We start from the raw sequence: 20,178 nt of genomic DNA on the forward strand, positions 1-20,178 counted from the left end.
CTTCTGTATGTCCGTAACTAAGGTACTAAAAAAAAGTTTGGATACATCCAATTATTCTGGGCAGAGATGTCCACATTTGTGACTTCTGTTGTAAATGGATAAAGATATTCAACATCAAGTGTCCAGATGTTATTAAAAACAATCTTTGCAGACTGGATTATTTGAGAAAATCAGTCCATGGGCTGTGAGAATCAGTTCTCTCTCTGTATGCTTTGTGTACCTTGTTTATCTGAATGGTTGCCATGGAACTGCTTGCCTTCCTTTGAGCTGGGTCAAACTACGACATGGGAATGGACATAAAATATTGTCCAAAGATTCTGGCATGATATGGACCTGTGACACCTTCTCATCTTTCTCTTTCTGTGCTTTCTATACGTCTGTTTCTTCATGTTCAAACTCTTCCTCTTCATTCTGTTTCTTCTTTTCATTCCAGCTTTTGAGATTCTCCTCCCCCAGGCCAGGGGCAATGCGCCGTTCACAAGCTGAAATGAAATATTGTTGTTAAATCTGTTCGGTTTAAAACATTTTATTTCAAAACAAATGCAATAAAGATAACTGGAGCATTGTATACCTTAAAGATGTTTCCCTTCCCTGTTCAGTTTAATAACGACAAGCACCTACCTTACCTTTTCCTGGCTTTGACTTCTTTCTTCCATGATCTGTTCTGTCAGTGATTGGGACTCTTTTTCCATCAGACCTCTGGAATAATTGGACTTCAGAGAATGACTCTGATCTATGGTATCAAGCTCCACATCACTCCAAACCTGCTGGGAGGGAAAAGCCCATCAATATTTGTATATCAAGGTACATATTTACTTAAGTGACTATTGTTTTAAGCCATCTATTTGCCTAAGAATTATGTCTAAATGATAGAAATATTGCAAGTGTTTGATAATTCATTGATACACCACAAGGAAGTTCTCAGCAGCTGTACTTGTCTCCCAGGGACAGAGACATTTACCACCCCAACACTGAGTGATCATTATTTAAAGAGTTTTTATTCCACATCTCAGCCTCTCTGTCATTGTAGAATAATTCTTTCATCTGAATTTTTAAAAAAATGCTGCTTTTTTTAGCCCGACTTTAGTCCGATCCAACCACTGATCACATGCGTTGATCAAATTGAAGATTGGATATGTGAGAACTTTTTTCAGTTAACAAGGAAAATAATTAAATAATAGTGTTTGGAGCCAGGAAAGAAAGATTAAAAGTCAGCATGCAGCTTTAAACAGCTGAGTTAAGAACAACTTAGCCAGAAATCTGGGGGTAATCATGGACTCAGACCTGAATTTATGGTTGGTTTCAAGTCAAAATATGTTCAGGAAAGGCAGTGTTCAGTCTTATTCTCATCACATGTGGAACAAACCTCCTGAAAAGTGCAGGTCTGCTGACACTCTCAGCAGATTTTAATCAAGTCTAAAATCCTTCCTATTTGCTGTCTTTTATCAAGATAACTCCGTTCCTCACACTGTAACTTTCATATCTCGCATTTTATCTTGTTTTATCTTAGCTTTTTCTGTTTTTATTTCATTTCTTTTAAAAGTTTTTTTAATGCTTCTTCTGCACCCCACTGTAACACTTTTAATGTTTTATGTGAAGCACCGTCAATGGTCTCATCCATGAAATGTGCATTACAAATGAACTTGCTTTGTCTATTATAGCACTTTGGTATCTCATGTCTGTTGCCACAGTTGATATTTGGTTTGTTTCCACTCTTTAAAGCAAACTGCAGTGGTAATACTCACTGTGTCTGATGTAGACATGGAGGAAACTCTGTGAAACTGCATTTTGGAGACTGATGACTGCCTGCTCAGCATTGAATCCCTGATAGAGCTCTTGCTGTGTGACATTGATATGCAGTCCCTTCTGGGGGCATTAGCCAAGAAGTGAAGACAGGGGACTTTTTCTGCTAGGGTGTCCCTGTTGATATACCAAGGGAAACTTTCAGCAAATTATTTATTGGAATTTTCAAACTTGATTTAATCATTGATTCAATGGCTGCACACACCTGTATTTGGAGTGAACGATAGCGTAGATAAAAGGGTTGTAGATCGCTGATGCCTTTGCTATAATAGCAGGGACGGCTTTAGAATAGGGATTGAGAACGCTCCCATATCTGAAATCGTAGTGATTTAAAAAATAAAAATGTTCAGTGGCAGTGCTGTTTATGCTTTAGCATCACATTTCATTATGTTAGTGGTAATAATATTCCATAAGTGGTGAAATATGGTTCATGATTAATGACTGAAGTAAATTACATAATGCAGTCCAGAGTGTGCTACTCTGTATTTACATACTTAATGATGTCCAACCATCAAAAAGATTGGTTGATCATAAAAATTGCGGTTTAACATGCTGTATATTTACCCAGCCCAGGCGATGAGTGTGACACATGCATAGGGTGACCAAGAAAGCACAAACACTATAATGACCACAAAGGCAATCTTTGCCAGCTTCCATTCAGTCTTGATGGACTGCTGGGACCCCAGCTGATCCACATCTCTGTGTGGACAGTAGGAAGAAAAGAGCAGTTGCAGCTATGCTGGACTTAGCAAAACATTGAATATAAACAGTTGTCTGATAACAGTCTAGATGGTCATTTTCATATTTACACTTGAGCAAACAATTTCAATTTCTTTCAGAAAGATCTGGAATACTAACTTCTCTGATCACAAAAATTTTCTACTGTGTAAGGATCCATTCCTGATGCCTCCAAGCCCAAGAAGCCAACATGATGTCTGCACAAGGTTAGCTCCTTTTACACATGGAAATTTAAATTAGCCATTTCTATTGTAATTGTTTGGACATCACAGATGGCTAATCTTGGCTTTCACCATTTAGCACAAAAAAATCCTTAAGATTTTTTATAAATTGTATATCCCATTTTGCATTAAAGATGTCCAAACAGGCACATCCTTTCTAATATTGCTCTGAAAAACAATGCTTCAGTCATTTTCTCACTCGTCTGTGGAGAAATTATTCATACTTTGCCCACCTATGTCCTTTAAAGATATCTAACAAAATTGTGTTGCAGCCTTGAAATGAAGACTTGATGTACAGAAGAAACATGAAATACATTGGATTCATCATGTCTGTCATGAAATGAAATCAGAGCTTATAAACAAACAACATGCAGTGATCAATATGATAAGATGAAGCAGCTGGCATTTAGATCAACTTGCTAGCTATCTTTAGTGGAGCTAATTTGGTTTAATAAGTTGCCATGTCAGACAGGTGATTTATAAATTTAAGAGACATTATATTGTAAACCTGATTGGAGCAAAATGACCACTTGTTTTTAGGTTGACAGCTGACTGTGGGATTACATTGCTACCTTTTCACAGGAGCTGGTTCGAGCCGTTCTCATCCTATCTTTGACATATTTTGATTATTTTAACACCTTATTAATTTAAAAAAATATTGAAAAATGGCAGAAATTTAAAAACACCACAACTTTCCTTTCAGTTAGTTTGCAAAGCTGAAAATAATTGGACTGTAGGATGTTTCCTTTTAAGGTTATAAGAAACTGTTTTATTCCGCTTAATCGACCAGATTCTGTTTAATAAAATAGCACTCTTAGTCATCATGCTGCACTCTTCAGTTGAAAGGTGTATTTGTGAACATTTATCTGCTTCAAAAGTAGCATGTAGACAACTAGAGTGATGTGAAAAATAAAACACTTGGCAGAAAAGGAAAGAACAGAGGGGAGGAGAGAAATCATTTGTTCAATCATTTTACTGTTAACAGTTTGCACTCCACTTGCTTTATAGATGCTGCATTACATTGCTTAAGTTTAACACATACTATTTTTTGTATATTGAAAATGTACATTTTAAAGTATCAGGCAACTGCCGTCTATATTTTTTTATAAATATAGACTCTATGTTTATAACATAATGTTAAAATTGTGGTTTACCTTCTATAAATAACAACATGCTGAATATTTTCCTAAGTCTGTGTACTTACCTGCTTGTATGACGAATGGCCAGGAACATGCACAAATAGCAGTATGATATGATACCCAGGGGGATGAAGAACACAAAGCAGCACAACATCAAGGTATAACTTTTATTGGCTGGAGTAGATGTCACGTAGTCCCAGGTACATGAGGTCATCAGGCCCTCTGGTATATATGAACCTTTGGGAGAAAAAAAAAATCCATGAAGAAAGTATGAAGGATTTAGAAGTAAAAGAAAGAAGATGTTTAGGAAGAACAATATTGAAGAGATTAAATCACTTACTCCACCCTAGAAGTGGTGCGAGGCTCCAAGCAAGGGAATACAGCCAGACCAGGGCAATGATGAAGCAAGTCCGTCTAGCAGAGGTCCACGCTATGGACTGAAGAGGCTTGGTGATGACTATGTAGCGGTCTAGGGAGATGGCCAGAAGGTTTATCATTGAAGTGATCCCAAATAAAGCTCCGCAGAAGGCATAAATTTTACAGCCTGTGGGGGGAGGATGAATAAAAAAAAGAAAAAGACATTACAAATGTTTTGGTTCTATGAAATATTTGATAACTTACTTCCACGACAGGAACAGATTTGTTATGAGTTAAGTCTACACACACAAACACCTAAGATTTCTCATTTATCTACACTATCTAATACTAAAACAACAGATGTTTGAAGGATAGAACATTTCATAGAATGCATAGAATATATGCAAATGAAGGAACAAAACTCACCAGTTTCCCCAAAAATCCACCCCTTGTAAAGGGAGTTAACGAAGAAGATGGGCGACTGTGTGATTGCCATGAGGAAGTCACTGACTGCCAGATTCATGATGAAGAAATTAGGAGGTGTCCGAAGCTTCTTGTTGCTGAAACACAGTGTGATTGAAAAATGTCAAATCAGATGAGTTTATTATGAGTTTATTGATATTTATTGACACAATTATTAAAAAGAACATCTCAAAACATCTAAAAAGAATGATCTTCAGGAAAACTGAACTACTGTAATTACTGTACTGAGTAAAACTCCCATTTTTGTAAAATCTCTGTGTAAATAACATATATGGGTCTTATGATACTGTTTAGACATATGACAGGCAGGGATTTACAAAACTAGCAATGCCATTTCTAAATACTGTCAAAGGTACAGTCCATTTACAACCATTCCTGTAGATCATGGTCAGGTCATAAGAGACTGCAGCTCTTCAGAAGACCCACAAATTAAATACAGTAACACTGATGTGTACTGGTGACTCGCAGAGCTAAAACAAATTCAGTGTCAGTTAACTTAATAAATTCACTGTATTGTTTTGGCCTGTTAAACATTTAAGTCTACTCATGAAAATGTGGGAAAAAAAAGATGGTTCTTTCTGCTCTATTTTCAGCTCCAGGGAATAATTGTCACATAGCGCTGGATATTTCTGAGTGTGTTAACAGTTAGCATGTTAGCATGTTAGAGAAGATAGTTGTAAAGTTAGATAGTACTGTAACGTTTGATTTGTTTTAATTATTTGTTGTTTTTTTCTCAGCTTGGTTCTTAATATTAGCTCCTCATACCTTTCCTCAAATTCCCCTGAGGTCAGTTTTGTACAGGCAGTGTTATTCTTCTCTGTTTCTCAGAAAATAATATGATCAAAACCTACAGGCAAAACAAGTATGCATAAAATTGATTTGTTAAATAAAACAAGTTTAGTCTGGAAAATTACTTTACAAGAAAACCAGTTAGAAATTTGGAGACAGATTAAAAACAAACACGTAGCTATGAACAGTACATTGTGATGTGTTTTTACAACATGACATTATTATTTACACATGAGAACTTGTTAACTATGAACATTTACATCAAAAGAGCGGTAATTTGGTCTACATAGGGAGCACATGAGGTGTTAAAGCTTTGAAAGGGCACAGATGGTAAATTTGTGATTCACAGAAATGGTGTTTAGCCCAGCTGGCATGTGATGTTTGACAGTGCATTTCCTCACCTTTTGAAACTGCTACATGAATCGTAGTTTAAGCTTGTGGTGCTCTGAAACAAGATCCCAGATGTTGCCCATGTGGTGGTTGAATTAATTAGTGGAAAAACCAAAAAGGATCTATAACTTTTCTAAACCCAAGTTCCAGAAGATTAGTAACTTAACAGCGGTCAATGTCTTTATCTGTAAGGCATGCGTGTGATCTGTGTCAGTGAGCATTTTGCATTCACATTTATTACATAATGCTCACTTGCTGTGACATGAAAGGTATAGGGATTATAGAGACACAGGTGTAGGATAAATATTTGCTTCAGTGGGTCTTACAGTGGCACAATATTCTTCCTTGCCGTCCACATCTATGTTTTAGACTGGTGTTTGTGTTGTGCCATAACTGAAAATTGACTTACATGGCTAAATCAGTTTAGTTGTCATTGGCGTCTTCTGTAGATTCTTCTCCTTTGTCAGCCTCTTATTGTAAAAATGTCAGTAAGAGTAAACAGCATGCAGGCAGATAAGTTAAAGAGTGTTTGTGTGTACTAAACAAAGTGTGATCTGAGTAGAAATTGAGTGATGCATCATTTGAGATAGTTGTGCCTCCCAGGATGCCTGACCTAATGCAATAAAGCTGTCGGGCTCAGGGTTTTGTTTCTTCATTTCAGCCAGTTGTGCTCTATAAACCCAGGAGTAGTCATAGTTTTTATATTATATTGTGTGTTTTAATTTTAATGTGGTCTAGAAAACATAACACACTGATATTTAAAACTTAAAAATTTTGTGTCATGATTAAAAAGTGTTTGGATTTTTTTTTTTTTTTTTTTTTTTTTTTAAAAGCTGTCTTTTTGTGGTAGATGTATTTTTTTTTTCAGCTTTTCGAGAGTTCAGAACCTTTATTATCATCATGATTCACCACATTATATTTATAAGTGACAGGTCTGCACTACTGGTCAGCCTGTTTAGAACTGAAACCTGGTGTATTTTATTGTGCTGTTTTTATACTTTCCTCAATAAGCTGCTGTATGGGTGGCAACATCTGTTGCTCGCTATATGTACATTACTGTTCCTTAATGACAATCTTATACATGTACAAGTTCCTTAATTTACAAGTTACAAGTTCATACATTTACAAGTTCTTTAATTGGTTTGCATTAACTCCACCTCATCAAAGACATGGGCTTTTCATTTGACATTCATTTTCCTCTTTTATTCTGAAATCATGACTTTCATCATTTACAAAAAAAATTTCACATTTTCATTTATTATATAGGACAGTTTGTAACACTTTGTAACTGTGATGTTTTATGACCACCTGCCAAGAGAAGATGGCACTGGCCATGGATCTCTCTCTTTCCATCTGTCTTTCTCTTGTGTGTTACTGTGCAAAACTTGCATTAATAGATATAAAGACAAACTGTGCCTACTAAAAAATTTTTTAAAAACTGTCTAAGTCCATGTATTGATTTCTACCGCAAAGTCAGATGTGTTTTCATTCAGAAGGGCCCAAAGATCAAAAGTATTCAGTGTCGGCTTTCTGGTCAGATTCTCTATTTCTTTAAATATGATGTCCTCTAATAATTTACAGTCACATTAAGGAAGAATATTGTTCAATCATCATTTCTCACCAACATAATGTCAGATTCATTTTTTAAATATGGCCTGTGCTTTGTTTAAAATGTTTTAAAATTTTGAGTTAATTCCACAGATTAATTTCAGTTTTAAGAGTTTAGTTTCAACAACTCTGATAAAAATCACAAATTTATTTGAAAAACGTTTTTTGTTTGTTTGTTTTTTTCAATTATCTGGAGACCCCTTGAAATGATCTTACAACCCCTACTTTGAGAAGCACTGCACTGGACAACATAGGTTTCACCAGTATAATATCAGGAGTTAATACAGAAATGAACCATCCAGTAGTGACGGACAAGGTGGTATAACAGTAACAAGAACAGAAAACAATAATATTAGACTATGGATGTCAAACTCTAGTCTTCGAGGGTCGGTTTCCAGCAGGTTTTTTGTAGTTTCCCTGCAACAAAACACCTGATTAAAATCAAATAGATCCAACAGCTTCTTGTCAACATATTCATTTGTTTCAATTGGTTTGTTGGAGCATAGAGACAAGAAAACCTGCAGGATACTGGCCCACAAGGACTGGAGTTTGACACCTGTGTATTAGACTAATATGTTAATTCAAATAATCCAGTTTTGTGAAAACACAGCTTCCAGTTTGTAGTAATTTTCCATTTTTAATAATAATAGTTGGTCTCTGAAACCCCTTTAATCTCTTTAAATGTGTGGATTAAACAATGGTTTAGCCAACGCCTGTCACTTTCTTATTATTTATAACTACATAAATAATTCATTTAATAATTCATCAGACGGCAGCTTTGATATTTAACTTCCAAAAAAGCTGCCTTTTGCCATTAAATTAATTGAAAATGGGACTTGACAAGAGACATATAGGCTGCTCCTAAACAGATAGCATCTTATAACTCTAGATACTGTCAGTTTCCTTCTTTTTATAAACTGTACTCTAGGCACACAGTGCTAACATGCACATGAAGAGTTAATATGAAAACTCTCCCTCAGGAAAAGTGTGTTCCTGTCCATATTTATCTCTGAGAGGATTGTGAAAACCATGGTGTGACTCTCTCTCCATGAAAAGAAAACAATGACAATACTGTTTTCTTGGATAAACTGAAAGAGACTTTTTTTATCAGATGGAAATCAAACCCAGAGGATGACGTCAATGTTGAAAAATAATTTGAAAAAAAAAATGGGATAGTAGGAAATACAAAAATGGTTTGGTTCATAAAAAATGTAGTTTTCCATAAGTCGATAGCTGGTTAAATCCTACAGATTGTTAGAGTGACCATTCTTCGATAGTATTCTCATAAGGAAAGTTGCTTACCAGGAAAAAGCATACATGACCAATGCGTTTCCTGTAACCCCAACCGCTCCGATCACCAAAACAAAGAAAGCAACAATGTAGTGAACTTGGTCCGGGACGTCCACATGCCGATAGAATCCATGTTCCACATCCATGTCTTGAGCTGCAACCACATAAATGACTGAATTAGAGGGTTTCTCCTTGAGCAGGAACTTTCACATAAGCTCTGCCCACCTGACCCACTAAACTCTCTTACATTACTGAATGTTCTACTAGACATGACCAGCTAATAAAATCTGTGCATAAAAATGTGGACTGGGAATGTATCTGCAGGGTTCCATCTTTACTGAGGTAAATAAATCTCCGTCCCTCTTATAAACAGTTCATTTTGCTGAGTCACTTCGCTGTCAGTCATGTGAGGAAATTCTTCTTGCTGATACATTTGGAGAGCCCTCAGTTCAGGATGTGGATTCAAAGCATTTCCATTTTTTTCCACCTCAGGCAGTCTGAGGAAACCCCCACAACTTTTCTCAGCTGATGAGCTGAAAGATAATTGGAACTTTGTTTAACTCTCCTGATGCAAATATATCAACCTACAAGGCTCTAGTAGAGTTGTAATGTGTGAATTTGTAACACAGGAAAAATAATTTAAACATATATTCTTTCATATATTATCATATTTTATACTTTCTTCACCTGTGTAGGGACTACAGTTGCAAATTAGCCTGTTAACTATAATCTGTGGTGTTTACATTGGATTCTAGAGATGTTCATTAAAATGCACTGTCCCTATCAAACAAACTAATAAACAGACAAATAAAAAAAAACGTTTCCATTTTAACTTATGGTTAAAAAGAGTGTTCACAGAACCAAAGTATTGCGGTTTATTTTTAACTGCAGTACTGATTTAAACTGACTAATTTGATATCTTTAAAAATGAAAAAAGCCATATTGTAACAGGGCTATTTTTATCTTATTCCAAAACAGCTGCTTGAAATTTATGATAATTATCAAGATCTTCATTAACAAAACTGGAATTAAAAATCCTATTAATATGTTCCACTGTCAGTTTAAGTGGTGTTTCTATAATTTGTCTTTTTCCCTGTACCATTTTCAGCAGCGCTGTAAAAACTGCAGATCTGGAGGATTTATACTGGTGATTGTTGATTTCTGACATTTCCCTATAAGTTGGCTCGAGTTTTTAGTGTGAGTTTGTGGAGAAATTAATTTGATATGTTTCACATTTCACCACCATCTTAAAATAATGGCCTAAATAATATTTTTCAAGTGTCTTCTAAATTGACAAAACAGACGTCTTTGAAACATCTGGTTAGGTTTTTGTGTCTTTAATAGACACTTAAAAATTTTTTTAAAAACTTGGGCCTTTGTTTGAAGCGTGTGATGAAAAATCTCTCTGTAACTTGTATGTAAAGCAGCATTTTTTATTTCACCAAGCTCTATTTTTATTACTTACATTCCTATGCTAACACACTAAACCTTTTAGGTTAACATATAAAATAAATATAATAAACATTGATGTATGTTAGCACTGATTCAAGAAACATATTTCCAGGAACTTGGTAACAAGTACAGCTCTAGAGTCGCTAACAATTTTTCTTGTTATCTGTAAGACAAGAGGACAAGATGTATGAACAATTGTGGTACACAAAACAAAATTCCTTCTCCTGTTCATTCAAGTTTTAGAGTCACTTCCTGTCGAGCCGTGTTTTTCTTGTCAGAACTGCATTTATGCATTTTTTTTTAAACCCCCATCTATGCTTTTCACTTGTTCTTTTATTTAGAAAGTGGTGAGGATTTATATTGTGCTTAAAAATCTTTCCTCAGTAACTTAAAAACAAGTAGAGATCTTATTGTAGTTCCTTTTTGGGACTGAAAGTCTTCTCCTTCCGAAAAGTCTTCCTTCCAGCTCACCTGATACATTGACATGATGTAACAGGCACAAGTTCTTCTGTTGGGGTTTTCTATATTGCTTTTCTTTTTTTGGTCTCTTTTCTCTTTGTGTATGTGTGTGGTGGCGGGGGGGAATTTAAATACAAGTGTTATAGCTTATATAATCAGAGAGATTATGAGAGTCAGAGCATTTTAATATCAATTATTAACGCTTGCAGACTGTAAAATCGGGTGGCTAAGTATTAATCAGGATAAGGGTGAAGAGCAGTGAAGCTGCCATCACTGTTCTGGTTAGAGAGGAGATCCTCACTCAATATTATTGAACCAATGTGCTTCAAGAATTTTATGAGGTCATTCGAAGAACAGCAACTGATTCTGATTACTTTTTTTAATAGTTGTTTTGATAGGAAAGCATTTAAAACTAGATGTAAAAGTTGCTTTTAATGCACTATAAATACCTGCAGTATCAAATCTTGTGTTGTAAATTCAGAAATGTTTATAATGAAAACGACTGGATGTGTTGTTCCAATGCTCAGCCTTGGCAGTGATTACAAGTGAAATGTCTATGTTTTGTTAATGTGATGGAATTGAAAAGGGATGTTTAATTCTAACTATATTTTTCCCCTGTAAATGCAAGTCCTGCTTGCTGCTCATCATAATTATAGATGGGAGCTGGGTGCTTCTGCAGCACTGTGCATTGTGCTGCAGTATGTAGCTGTCGGCTACATCCATTTCAGAGAAGCTGGAAAAACATTCCATGTACCACATCAATCATATATTTGTGTAAAAGCAAGATCATGTTCTCAATCTTGTCGCTGTTGGCAAGCAGAGCCCCAGACTTGAGTGATGGGACTTAATTTACCTGGCAGCTACATGTAAAAATATATGCTATTACATTGTAGTTTCTGTTTAGCTGATTTTTTATACTAAATGTAACGGCTTCACATCAAATTATTATAAGTCTTGTAAACTGATATGAGTGAAATTGTATTTATACTGTAAAATAATCAAATATGAGCCAACACTGCATCACAGCAGTGTGAGTGAGCGCAGTCCACATGTACCTGCAGAGTGTCAGATCCACACAGTAACTTCTTGCTGTGCTCAGTGAAGGCTTGTGTGTCAGAGCAGCTCTCAATCACCCCTTACTTTCCCAAAAATCCAATTTGGTTAATACTGTGAAACAAAGTGATTTGCCTTTTATGAGAATCGGTGGTAGTGGGTGTGATCATTCTCAGGAAAAGAAATGTTCATGGAAGGCAGATAGATAGGAGCAGATCATCAGAGGAGAACACTAATTCACTAATGTCTGCTATTTATTTATGTTAAGAAGATTTTAAAATGCACTCAGGCACAATATAAATATTAAGGGATCACTTTTTTAATTAAACTAAATTAAAAGAAAAATAATTATATATATATATATATAGATATAGATATAGATATATATATATATAGATAGATAAATATATATATATATATATAGATAGATAGATAGATAGATAGATAGATAGATAGATAGATAGATAGATAAATATATATATATATATATATATATATATATATATATATATATATATATATATATATATATATAATTTTTTTAAAACAATACACACAAATGTGTTGATGCATTTAGAATTTGAATCAATACATTTATAGTATAATTATATTCTTTTACTAAATGTAGTAAATAGTGAATAAATTATAAAATAAAACAGCATAAAATCAACTGAGTTCATAAGATTGAAAAGCAAACGTATTTAAAACGTATTAAATTCATCTGTTTAAAAATAAGATGAGTTATTGAATATAGAAATGGTAGAACATCAAGGAATCACGCATGGCCACCCCCACCCCACCCCCAACATTAGTTCCAGTATGTACACTGATGCTCCATTGATATTTATGGCTATATGTTTTTGTAAAATCAGAGGAAGATCTGTTGAAGATCTGAAATATGATCTAAAATTGACTAATGTCATTTAAGCTAACACTCTCCCCCTACTCAGTGTTTCTTTGTAAAGTTTCTTACAGTTGATTCTGGTTGTTGTCACTCTGAACTCATGATGATTTGCTTCATCATCTACAACAGCAGTTACTGTAGTTTTTACTGTACCTGATCTGGAAGGGGAATCCTTGTCTCCTCGTCTTGACAACTCTTTGTTGCTGATTTTCTGAAGACGATCAGAGACACTGAAGCTGTAACAGCATGTTTCAGTAAAAAGAAAAACAAATCCAGCAGGTTAAACGTGTAAGCTTGATGACAGCTTCTTTGATCTGTAAGGTTTAAAAGCAGCTTCACAAAGTGCAGATTTTGGAGGCTGATGCTGCAGTCGGTGCTTGACAAAAGACGAGAATACACAGAAAGAGACAGAGAGCAAGCAGTAGCTGAATGACCCATCCCCCTTGATGGCTGCCCGTCACGCACATCTCTCTTATGGCACAGTGCATCGATCAAGCCAGTGTGTGTGAATGAGGATAGTCATTTGTTAATGTGGAGAGGAAGGTAGTAACTGTTAAATCTTAACTCTTAAACACTTTTTAAAGCATTTTTTTTGGTAATGGAAAGGTTTTTCTAAAATCCATAACTCAAAGCTCCACCACAGCTTACAAGTCCATGAAGACACTGTGATCTCCATACTGCTTTTTATACACATTGATTTCTTTTCATCTCAGTCCCATTGCCAGTGGCACAACTTCATTCGAGCACCAGTTGTGATGTTTAAATGGGAGGTGTGAAAGTGGTACAGCCTGGCTAGCACAGCCTCCCACAGGGTGCTTTGAGAATTGCAGAGAGAAGTCTTGTGGTTTAGAAAAGCTCCAAACCTTTTATAAAGTATCATACTTGTTCGCTGCTCATCCTTGTGTAAAGAGATTTCTGAGAAAAGCACTCAGATAAAAGCCTCCCAATGTTTATCGTCTCATGCACAACTGAACAAGCTGCTTTCACGCCTCCTCTTGCCCTTAATATTTCCTTTTTCTACACTGAATCTTTCCACAGAAGGTTTAGTGTACATATCTGCAAGAGAAGGATAAGCCTTACACTTTTGGGTCACTGCACTTCCAAGAGAAACAGACATGAATGTAAACTAATTTCCAACGTGTTAGCTTCACAAAAATAAATCCTAAAATCACAGGAAACATGATGCAATTTAAGTTTTTTTTTCCAGTTGATTATTTTTCTTGCTTTCTCATCTTGTTCCGTCATTGAGTCAAAGGATACAGTTATGATGACCAGCTGATTCACTGGGAGGGTATTTGGCAACATGGGGACAAGGCTCAACTGTTTTCCACATGTAGCTCAGACAAAGAAAGCTCTCATTCATTTTTCGAGTATCTTGTAAAAACCTGAAATGTGTCCAAAAAGAATCACATACAGGAGGTTCTCTTCAGTCTCATATCCATTCAGAATAATGCAATTCCAGCAAAGCAGCTCAACAAAACAAGTATGACCTTATTAAAGCTTTTTTCACTTTCCCGTCTTTTCAGGCGCCCTCAAAGAGGTGTAAATTGCTCCTTTTAAGATCATTTTGTAAATTGAAGGACTGTGATATATCACAGAGATGTTGTGAGGACGTGTTAGGAAAAAAAAACACTATTTAAATGCTGAAATTGTTAAACTACATCACATGCTAATCTCAGCTAAGCTTGTTCTTTGTTGGTCTGCTTTTTATTTGGCCTAAGGTGACCCCACCACAACAATCAACCATCCAGTGACTGTCAAAATGGTCTCTCACCTCTGGTTTTTCATCCAAAGTGTGAAAAGTGCATCCTTCAAGAAACATTTAATGGAAAAGTTTGTTCTTCAGACCTCATAATCCTCAAATTGTAAGAATAATAATCAGTTGTCTGCAGATTAAAATTAAAGAGGATTTAAAATGATGGGAATATTACTGTATTTTAGCTCTACACGCAGATGCTAAGGTGTTGATAGTTTTGATAAAGCGGGTTTATCCTTTTCTTGTTCCCAAAGAGATCCCTACTGCTACTAAAACAGTTATGTCGACAATGTCATATTTATTTTTAGTCTTACAAGTCTAATAGATAACTCAGGATTTGTTGAGCCATGGTTTGTTTATGATTCTCACAGAGGACGGTTAGGTCCTTTGAAGATGCTTTTTCTCTCTTGTTCCCATTGCTTGTGTATTTATAAGATGTCCTCTGGCATAACAAGCTGATGCTGCTTACTTTCTTCAGGGAGTAAATGACAGTTTCTGTTTTTATTTTAGGGTTAACAGTCAGGCCAAGCAGTGCCTGGGGAAGCTTAGACCTTCTAGTCAATGGGAACACTTAATTTCACAACAGAGTGTTGAATTACAGAGTTACATCTGAGTCTGGAAGCTGTGGCCTATGGTTGCTGACACCTAATGTGTGTATTAACACGATTTGTTGAGTGATGTTTGGCCCCAGAAATGACAATGACAACAATATTATGGTTGTATTATTAGACTTAATGCACTAAAATAGCAAAATTACAAAAGTAAGCCTGTTTAAAAAAAGAAAAAATAGATTTTAATTCTTGAAGATATCGTGATAGATAGATAGATAGATAGATAGATAGATAGATAGATAGATAGATAGATAGATAGATAGATAGATAGATAGATAGATAGATAGATAGATAAAATCATATTGGAAAAACATTAATTAACCCTGTTTAGCACATTTTCTTCACTTGACTTCACTTGCGTTGTGCTTTGTGTGTATGTGCGCGTGTTGACAGCTTTGAGCCCCCCAGCTGTTATACTCCATTAGAGGGAGCATACAGGGGAAGAGAGAAGCACTGCCAAAAATAACAACCAAAAGAAACAATAAAAACATCATAGCATATCTTTTCTTTGTTCATATAACTCAGGCTTTGTGGAAAAGCAAACAGGCTCTTAGTTAAATTCTTTCATGGCTAGCATGAACCCTGCTGTTTACCCCACCATCATGCTGGCAGAAATGTCATATGTCAGTGCCACAGGTCATAGTTGACCTTGAATATAAAGATATGGTGGGAACAGATAAAAGAGACACGCATGTATCATCAGTTCAACATATCTGGCTTCAAGTATCTACAGATTGTTCCTGGGAAATGGGATGTAGTTGTGCCCAATGTACAAAGCGTAACACAGCTCTATGATTTGACTGCTTATTGATTATTGACTGCAGTTGCAACAATACTCGTGCTCGCCTCTAGTTTTTTGACGCATCATTGATTAACGTGCACACCAATGTGATGGGAATATGACGAATAAAACACTTTCAAATTTTACTGGCTTTATAACCATCAGGTACATAGATTTCAATTTACTAGACTTGTTTAATGGTTCATTCTTTATGACTTCAATTCCAAAATGTAAATATAAAAAAACCACTCATTTTCAAGTCTTCCAGACACATTTTATTCACAGTGGAGTATCAAAAATGGTTTCATAAGTTGAAAATGTGACATTTTACTCCGGATGCACTAATAAACAAGTACTTACATTTGATCACTTGCCGATAGAGAGTACCAACATGTACCACCCAGTTGTGGAATCCAGTACAAATGAATTTCAATGCAGTTTAGTTGGAAGGAGTGTCGACCAGAGTGGCAGATGCTACATGTTAGTGGTTAATAGTGGGATGCATCCTCTGAATGAAAGGCTTGAAAACTGTGAGATTCTTCATAAAAAGGAGGAAACACTAGTTTTTGGTGGATTTTCTTCACAGCTGTGACAGACCCAAAGTCAGCTTCTCTCGTCGATATAACACCAAATTCTGAGTTTTAGATTCCACCTGTAATAAAGTTTGTTTCTGGACACGCAATGATAAGACTTGTAAATGTCAGGCTTGAAATCTAACAGATACTAAATGAATAAGGAGGTTGAAGGGTTTTTTGGTAGATTTGGTTAATCAATGTGACAAAGCACCAACTTGCCAAATAAGCTTCTCTAATGTTGATTCAGAATTTTATTAAAGTACAAAGTAATAACTTTGTTGTTAATGTGTTAAAAAGCAATGCTTCAATTAATTGGTAAAGTGTGACAGCCCAGTTTTTATACTGGGAACTGATTCTGTAGTATACAAGAACACGTTCAGAGGCAAAGTCTCCTGATTGCAAAAATATGCCGATGTTCAGTAATAAAACATGATTGTTTATAAGTTGTTGATCAGTTTCAAGAATAGTGTTCTTTCATTATGAATCAGTCCAGTTAAATGTTGCGGGGAAGCTAGAGCCTATCCCAGCAATCATTGGGCAAAAGGCAGGGTACATCGTGGACAGGTCGCCAGTCCATCACAGTTTAATTATAAGTACTTCATATATTTTAGTATCTAAGATGCATAATATCTGCACAAAATTAAAAGAATAAATAGATCACTGTAAATCAATTAAAACCAGCTTCCATCATTATTGTATCCCAGTGATCATTAAGCCTTTAGGCAACACTGTAATAAAAACAGGTGATGATTCGGTCATGGGAATCACTGCATGGGTTAAAGAACACTTACAGAAGTCATGTGAACATTTTACTGTGCCATACTTAATGTAGGTTTATGTTCAGTCATTCAAAGAAGAAGAAGGAAAAGCTGTATCTGGACATGATCCATTTTCTCTTTTGGATCCAAGCTTTTCTAAAACGGACTGAAGAAAATTGTGAAACTATTTCGAGAATCGATTAATCAAAAATCAAAAATTGTATACATTGGAAAATCCAGCTTGTTCTGCTTGTTATTATTACTCAGTTTAGGTCCTACTAACCAAATGATGTGGGGTTGCATTGGGGCCAAAGCAACTGGTAACTTGTACATCTGGAAAAGGTCATCAGTGCTCAAAGGTGTATATACATGTTTTAGTGCAAAATAACATTTAATCCAGGCCTTTCTTTTTTTCAGTAAGATCATATTAAACTTCATAGAGCATCTATTAAAACAATATATATTGCTTCATAGTAGAAGACTACAGATGCTTGGCTGGTCTGTCTGCAGTCCAGATCTTTCAACAACTGAAAACACTTGTTGTATCATGAAATCCAAGCTATGGCGAAGTCCACCCAGGACTGCAGAGTTAAAAGAAAAACAATCTTATCTTGGATAAGATTGGGACAATGGGTACAACGTTTCCTCCTAAATGTACCTGTCATCTAACTGGTTTCCTCAAGTCCAAGATATTTATAAAGATTAGTAAACCATTCTCTCTTTGTTTACATTTTATGCTGCAACCAGTTTTATTTTAAATCAGTGAAGACTTGCTAAGACATTAAAATTGACTGTCCGTGTATTCGCTGAGATAAATTTCTGGAACATAAGCTAAAGAAAACAAAGCAGCTAAATATATGTCATCTTCTTTGGTGATGTAGCAAGTCAGTGTATTCTTGAAAACTCATCACTGTATGGACTCAGAACCTCAGAAAAGATTAAATCTATACTTCCTAAGTCCAAACATTGAAATTGAATTGGCAGCAGAACAATTTGAAAGTCAAGAGTTGTCCACACAGGCGAGTTGTTTTACAGTGCAAAATTAGTAAAATCATAACCATGAGAATCCATTGTTTGGGTAAGTTCAGGTGGGATTTTATATTCATATACTGTTCTTTATGTGTCCTGCGATGGACTGGCGAGCTGTCCTGGGTGTACCCTGCCTTTCGCCCAAAGACTGCTGGGATAGGCTCCAGCTTCCCCACGACCCTTCATCTGATTAAGCAGTTAGGCTAATGAATGAATTAAAGAATAAAGGAATGAATGAATGAATGTTCTTTATGTGCCATGCTTCCTTGAGCTGATTGGTTGAAGTACACTTGTGACCCTGACGGAAAAATCCTTTATCCAATCGCCTGCTTGTATTTTTAAGTTAGTTTTATAGTTAGTTTATAGTTTCTACTGAGAACTTACCCGATGATTTTATCTCATTCCTTCTATCTACTCGATTCACTTTCAGAAATGTGTTTATCTTCTTTGTTTGTTTTTTTCTCCAAATTACTTAAGCAACTAAGCAACAGTGTGGCAGATGATGTTCAGAGTTTAATTCGGAATCCAGGGCTTTCATTTGGTGAAAAGTATTATCTAATGGCACAGAGGATCAACCACTCATTTACATTAAGAGCTTTTGCAGACTTGTTTATAGGGATTACTACAGATTTAGTCAAGCTAGTGGCCCTGCAACTCAGTGGAGAGAGAGAGAGATTATCAATAAAACTCGCCTCATTGACACAGTGAACTCTGTCGTAGCCTAGCATGGAGCTTGACTGAGCTGTAGCTGTTTGTCCCTGAGTAGCATTTACATAAAGGTTATGGCTTGTGAGTAAAGCATACTTCCTATATATAGAATTGAATAGTGCAGCAATGTAAAATGCTTCATTATGCACTCACTGAAAGCAAAGTTATGTTTATTCCACGTAAGGTAGAGTAGAGGTTGGGTGTGCAGAAGAAAACTAAATTCCATTAACAAATTTTAAAACAGTATAAGACTACATATTGGCAAGATTGAGGGCAGGGTAGGACATCCTGGAAAAACAGTTTAAACAAGTTACATTTTGAAAATACACAATTCAAAAGTCCAAACCCCTTTCTTTAGACTTCCCCCTGAAGCCACGCCCACAAAGCACCAAAATCCACAATGCAGTTAGCCAAGCTCGGGTTTTGTTACCTTGTCAAGTGCTCCAAGCCTCTGAGAGTGATTCATGCATGAATAGGGACACTTGCAGGAGTGATGGGGGGACAAATAGCTGTTTACTTTAATAGATATATCACCTCTCAATCATTTGTTCATTCACAGCGTGCTGGTTTAAATGATCGGAAAGTGTTTTTTCAGTCCTGTCCATTCCCTGGGTGAATACATTTTTTTGTGTGTTCGACCATATAATTAATTGGTCTAAATCAGACTGTGAAGGGGATTTTAATCAATAAAGTTAAAAAAAGGCTCTTGAAAGCATCTCCTACCTTATATTTAAGCTTTCAGACTCTATACCTCAAGGATATGTGGAAAACACAATGAGGCGAGAACTCAACAGACTGTTGAAATGATGAGTCAAGACAGACTCCTGCACTTCACACATTTGCAGGTCATTATTCCTTCATGGGTAATGAGTCGACCTGCTTAACTATTATCTCTAATTTGTTTGTGACATGTTTTTGAACTTTGCACAAAATAAAGGTAATTTGTGTTTGATCATTTTTCTCCCTCAGCAATACCAACTGGTGTTGTATTATATTGGGAAGCCTGATTAGCCACCTTTAAAATGACGGCCGTTTATTTTAATCCCAAAATATACTAAAATGCACCTTAATCTCTGGTATGAGCAAAACTACATTAAATCACTTTAACACCTTCCTAAGGAAGCAGTTTGGTGTGTCAGCTCACATGTGAAGGAATAATGCATGACATGCAGATGTGTGAGCTGTAGCAATGTAGAATTTCTCTTTTTTTTTTTTAATTTACAGGGTTCTTTTTTTTTTTTTTAAATCATAAAGTGAGATGTATGTGTAACCGG

The 20,178-nt window shown here is 35.7% G+C and overlaps 1 protein-coding gene across 1 annotated transcript; it reads right to left on the reverse strand.

Annotated features, from left to right (window-relative positions):
• Window positions 1-369: 369 nt before the first annotated feature.
• Window positions 370-8,964, reverse strand: opn4xa (opsin 4xa; the record flags this gene model as incomplete). Its single annotated transcript, XM_079256332.1, has 9 exons — window positions 370-482; window positions 698-764; window positions 1,746-1,920; window positions 2,009-2,116; window positions 2,368-2,502; window positions 3,967-4,138; window positions 4,242-4,445; window positions 4,685-4,818; window positions 8,831-8,964. 9 exons carry the CDS (start codon window positions 8,962-8,964, stop codon window positions 370-372), a joined length of 1,242 nt encoding a protein of 413 aa, XP_079112458.1.
• Between the last annotated feature and the right edge of the window lie 11,214 nt (window positions 8,965-20,178).

The sequence above is a fragment of the Telmatherina bonti genome, assembly GCF_933228915.1.
Source record: "Telmatherina bonti genome assembly, chromosome: 17".
Lineage (NCBI taxonomy): Eukaryota > Metazoa > Chordata > Actinopteri > Atheriniformes > Telmatherinidae > Telmatherina > Telmatherina bonti.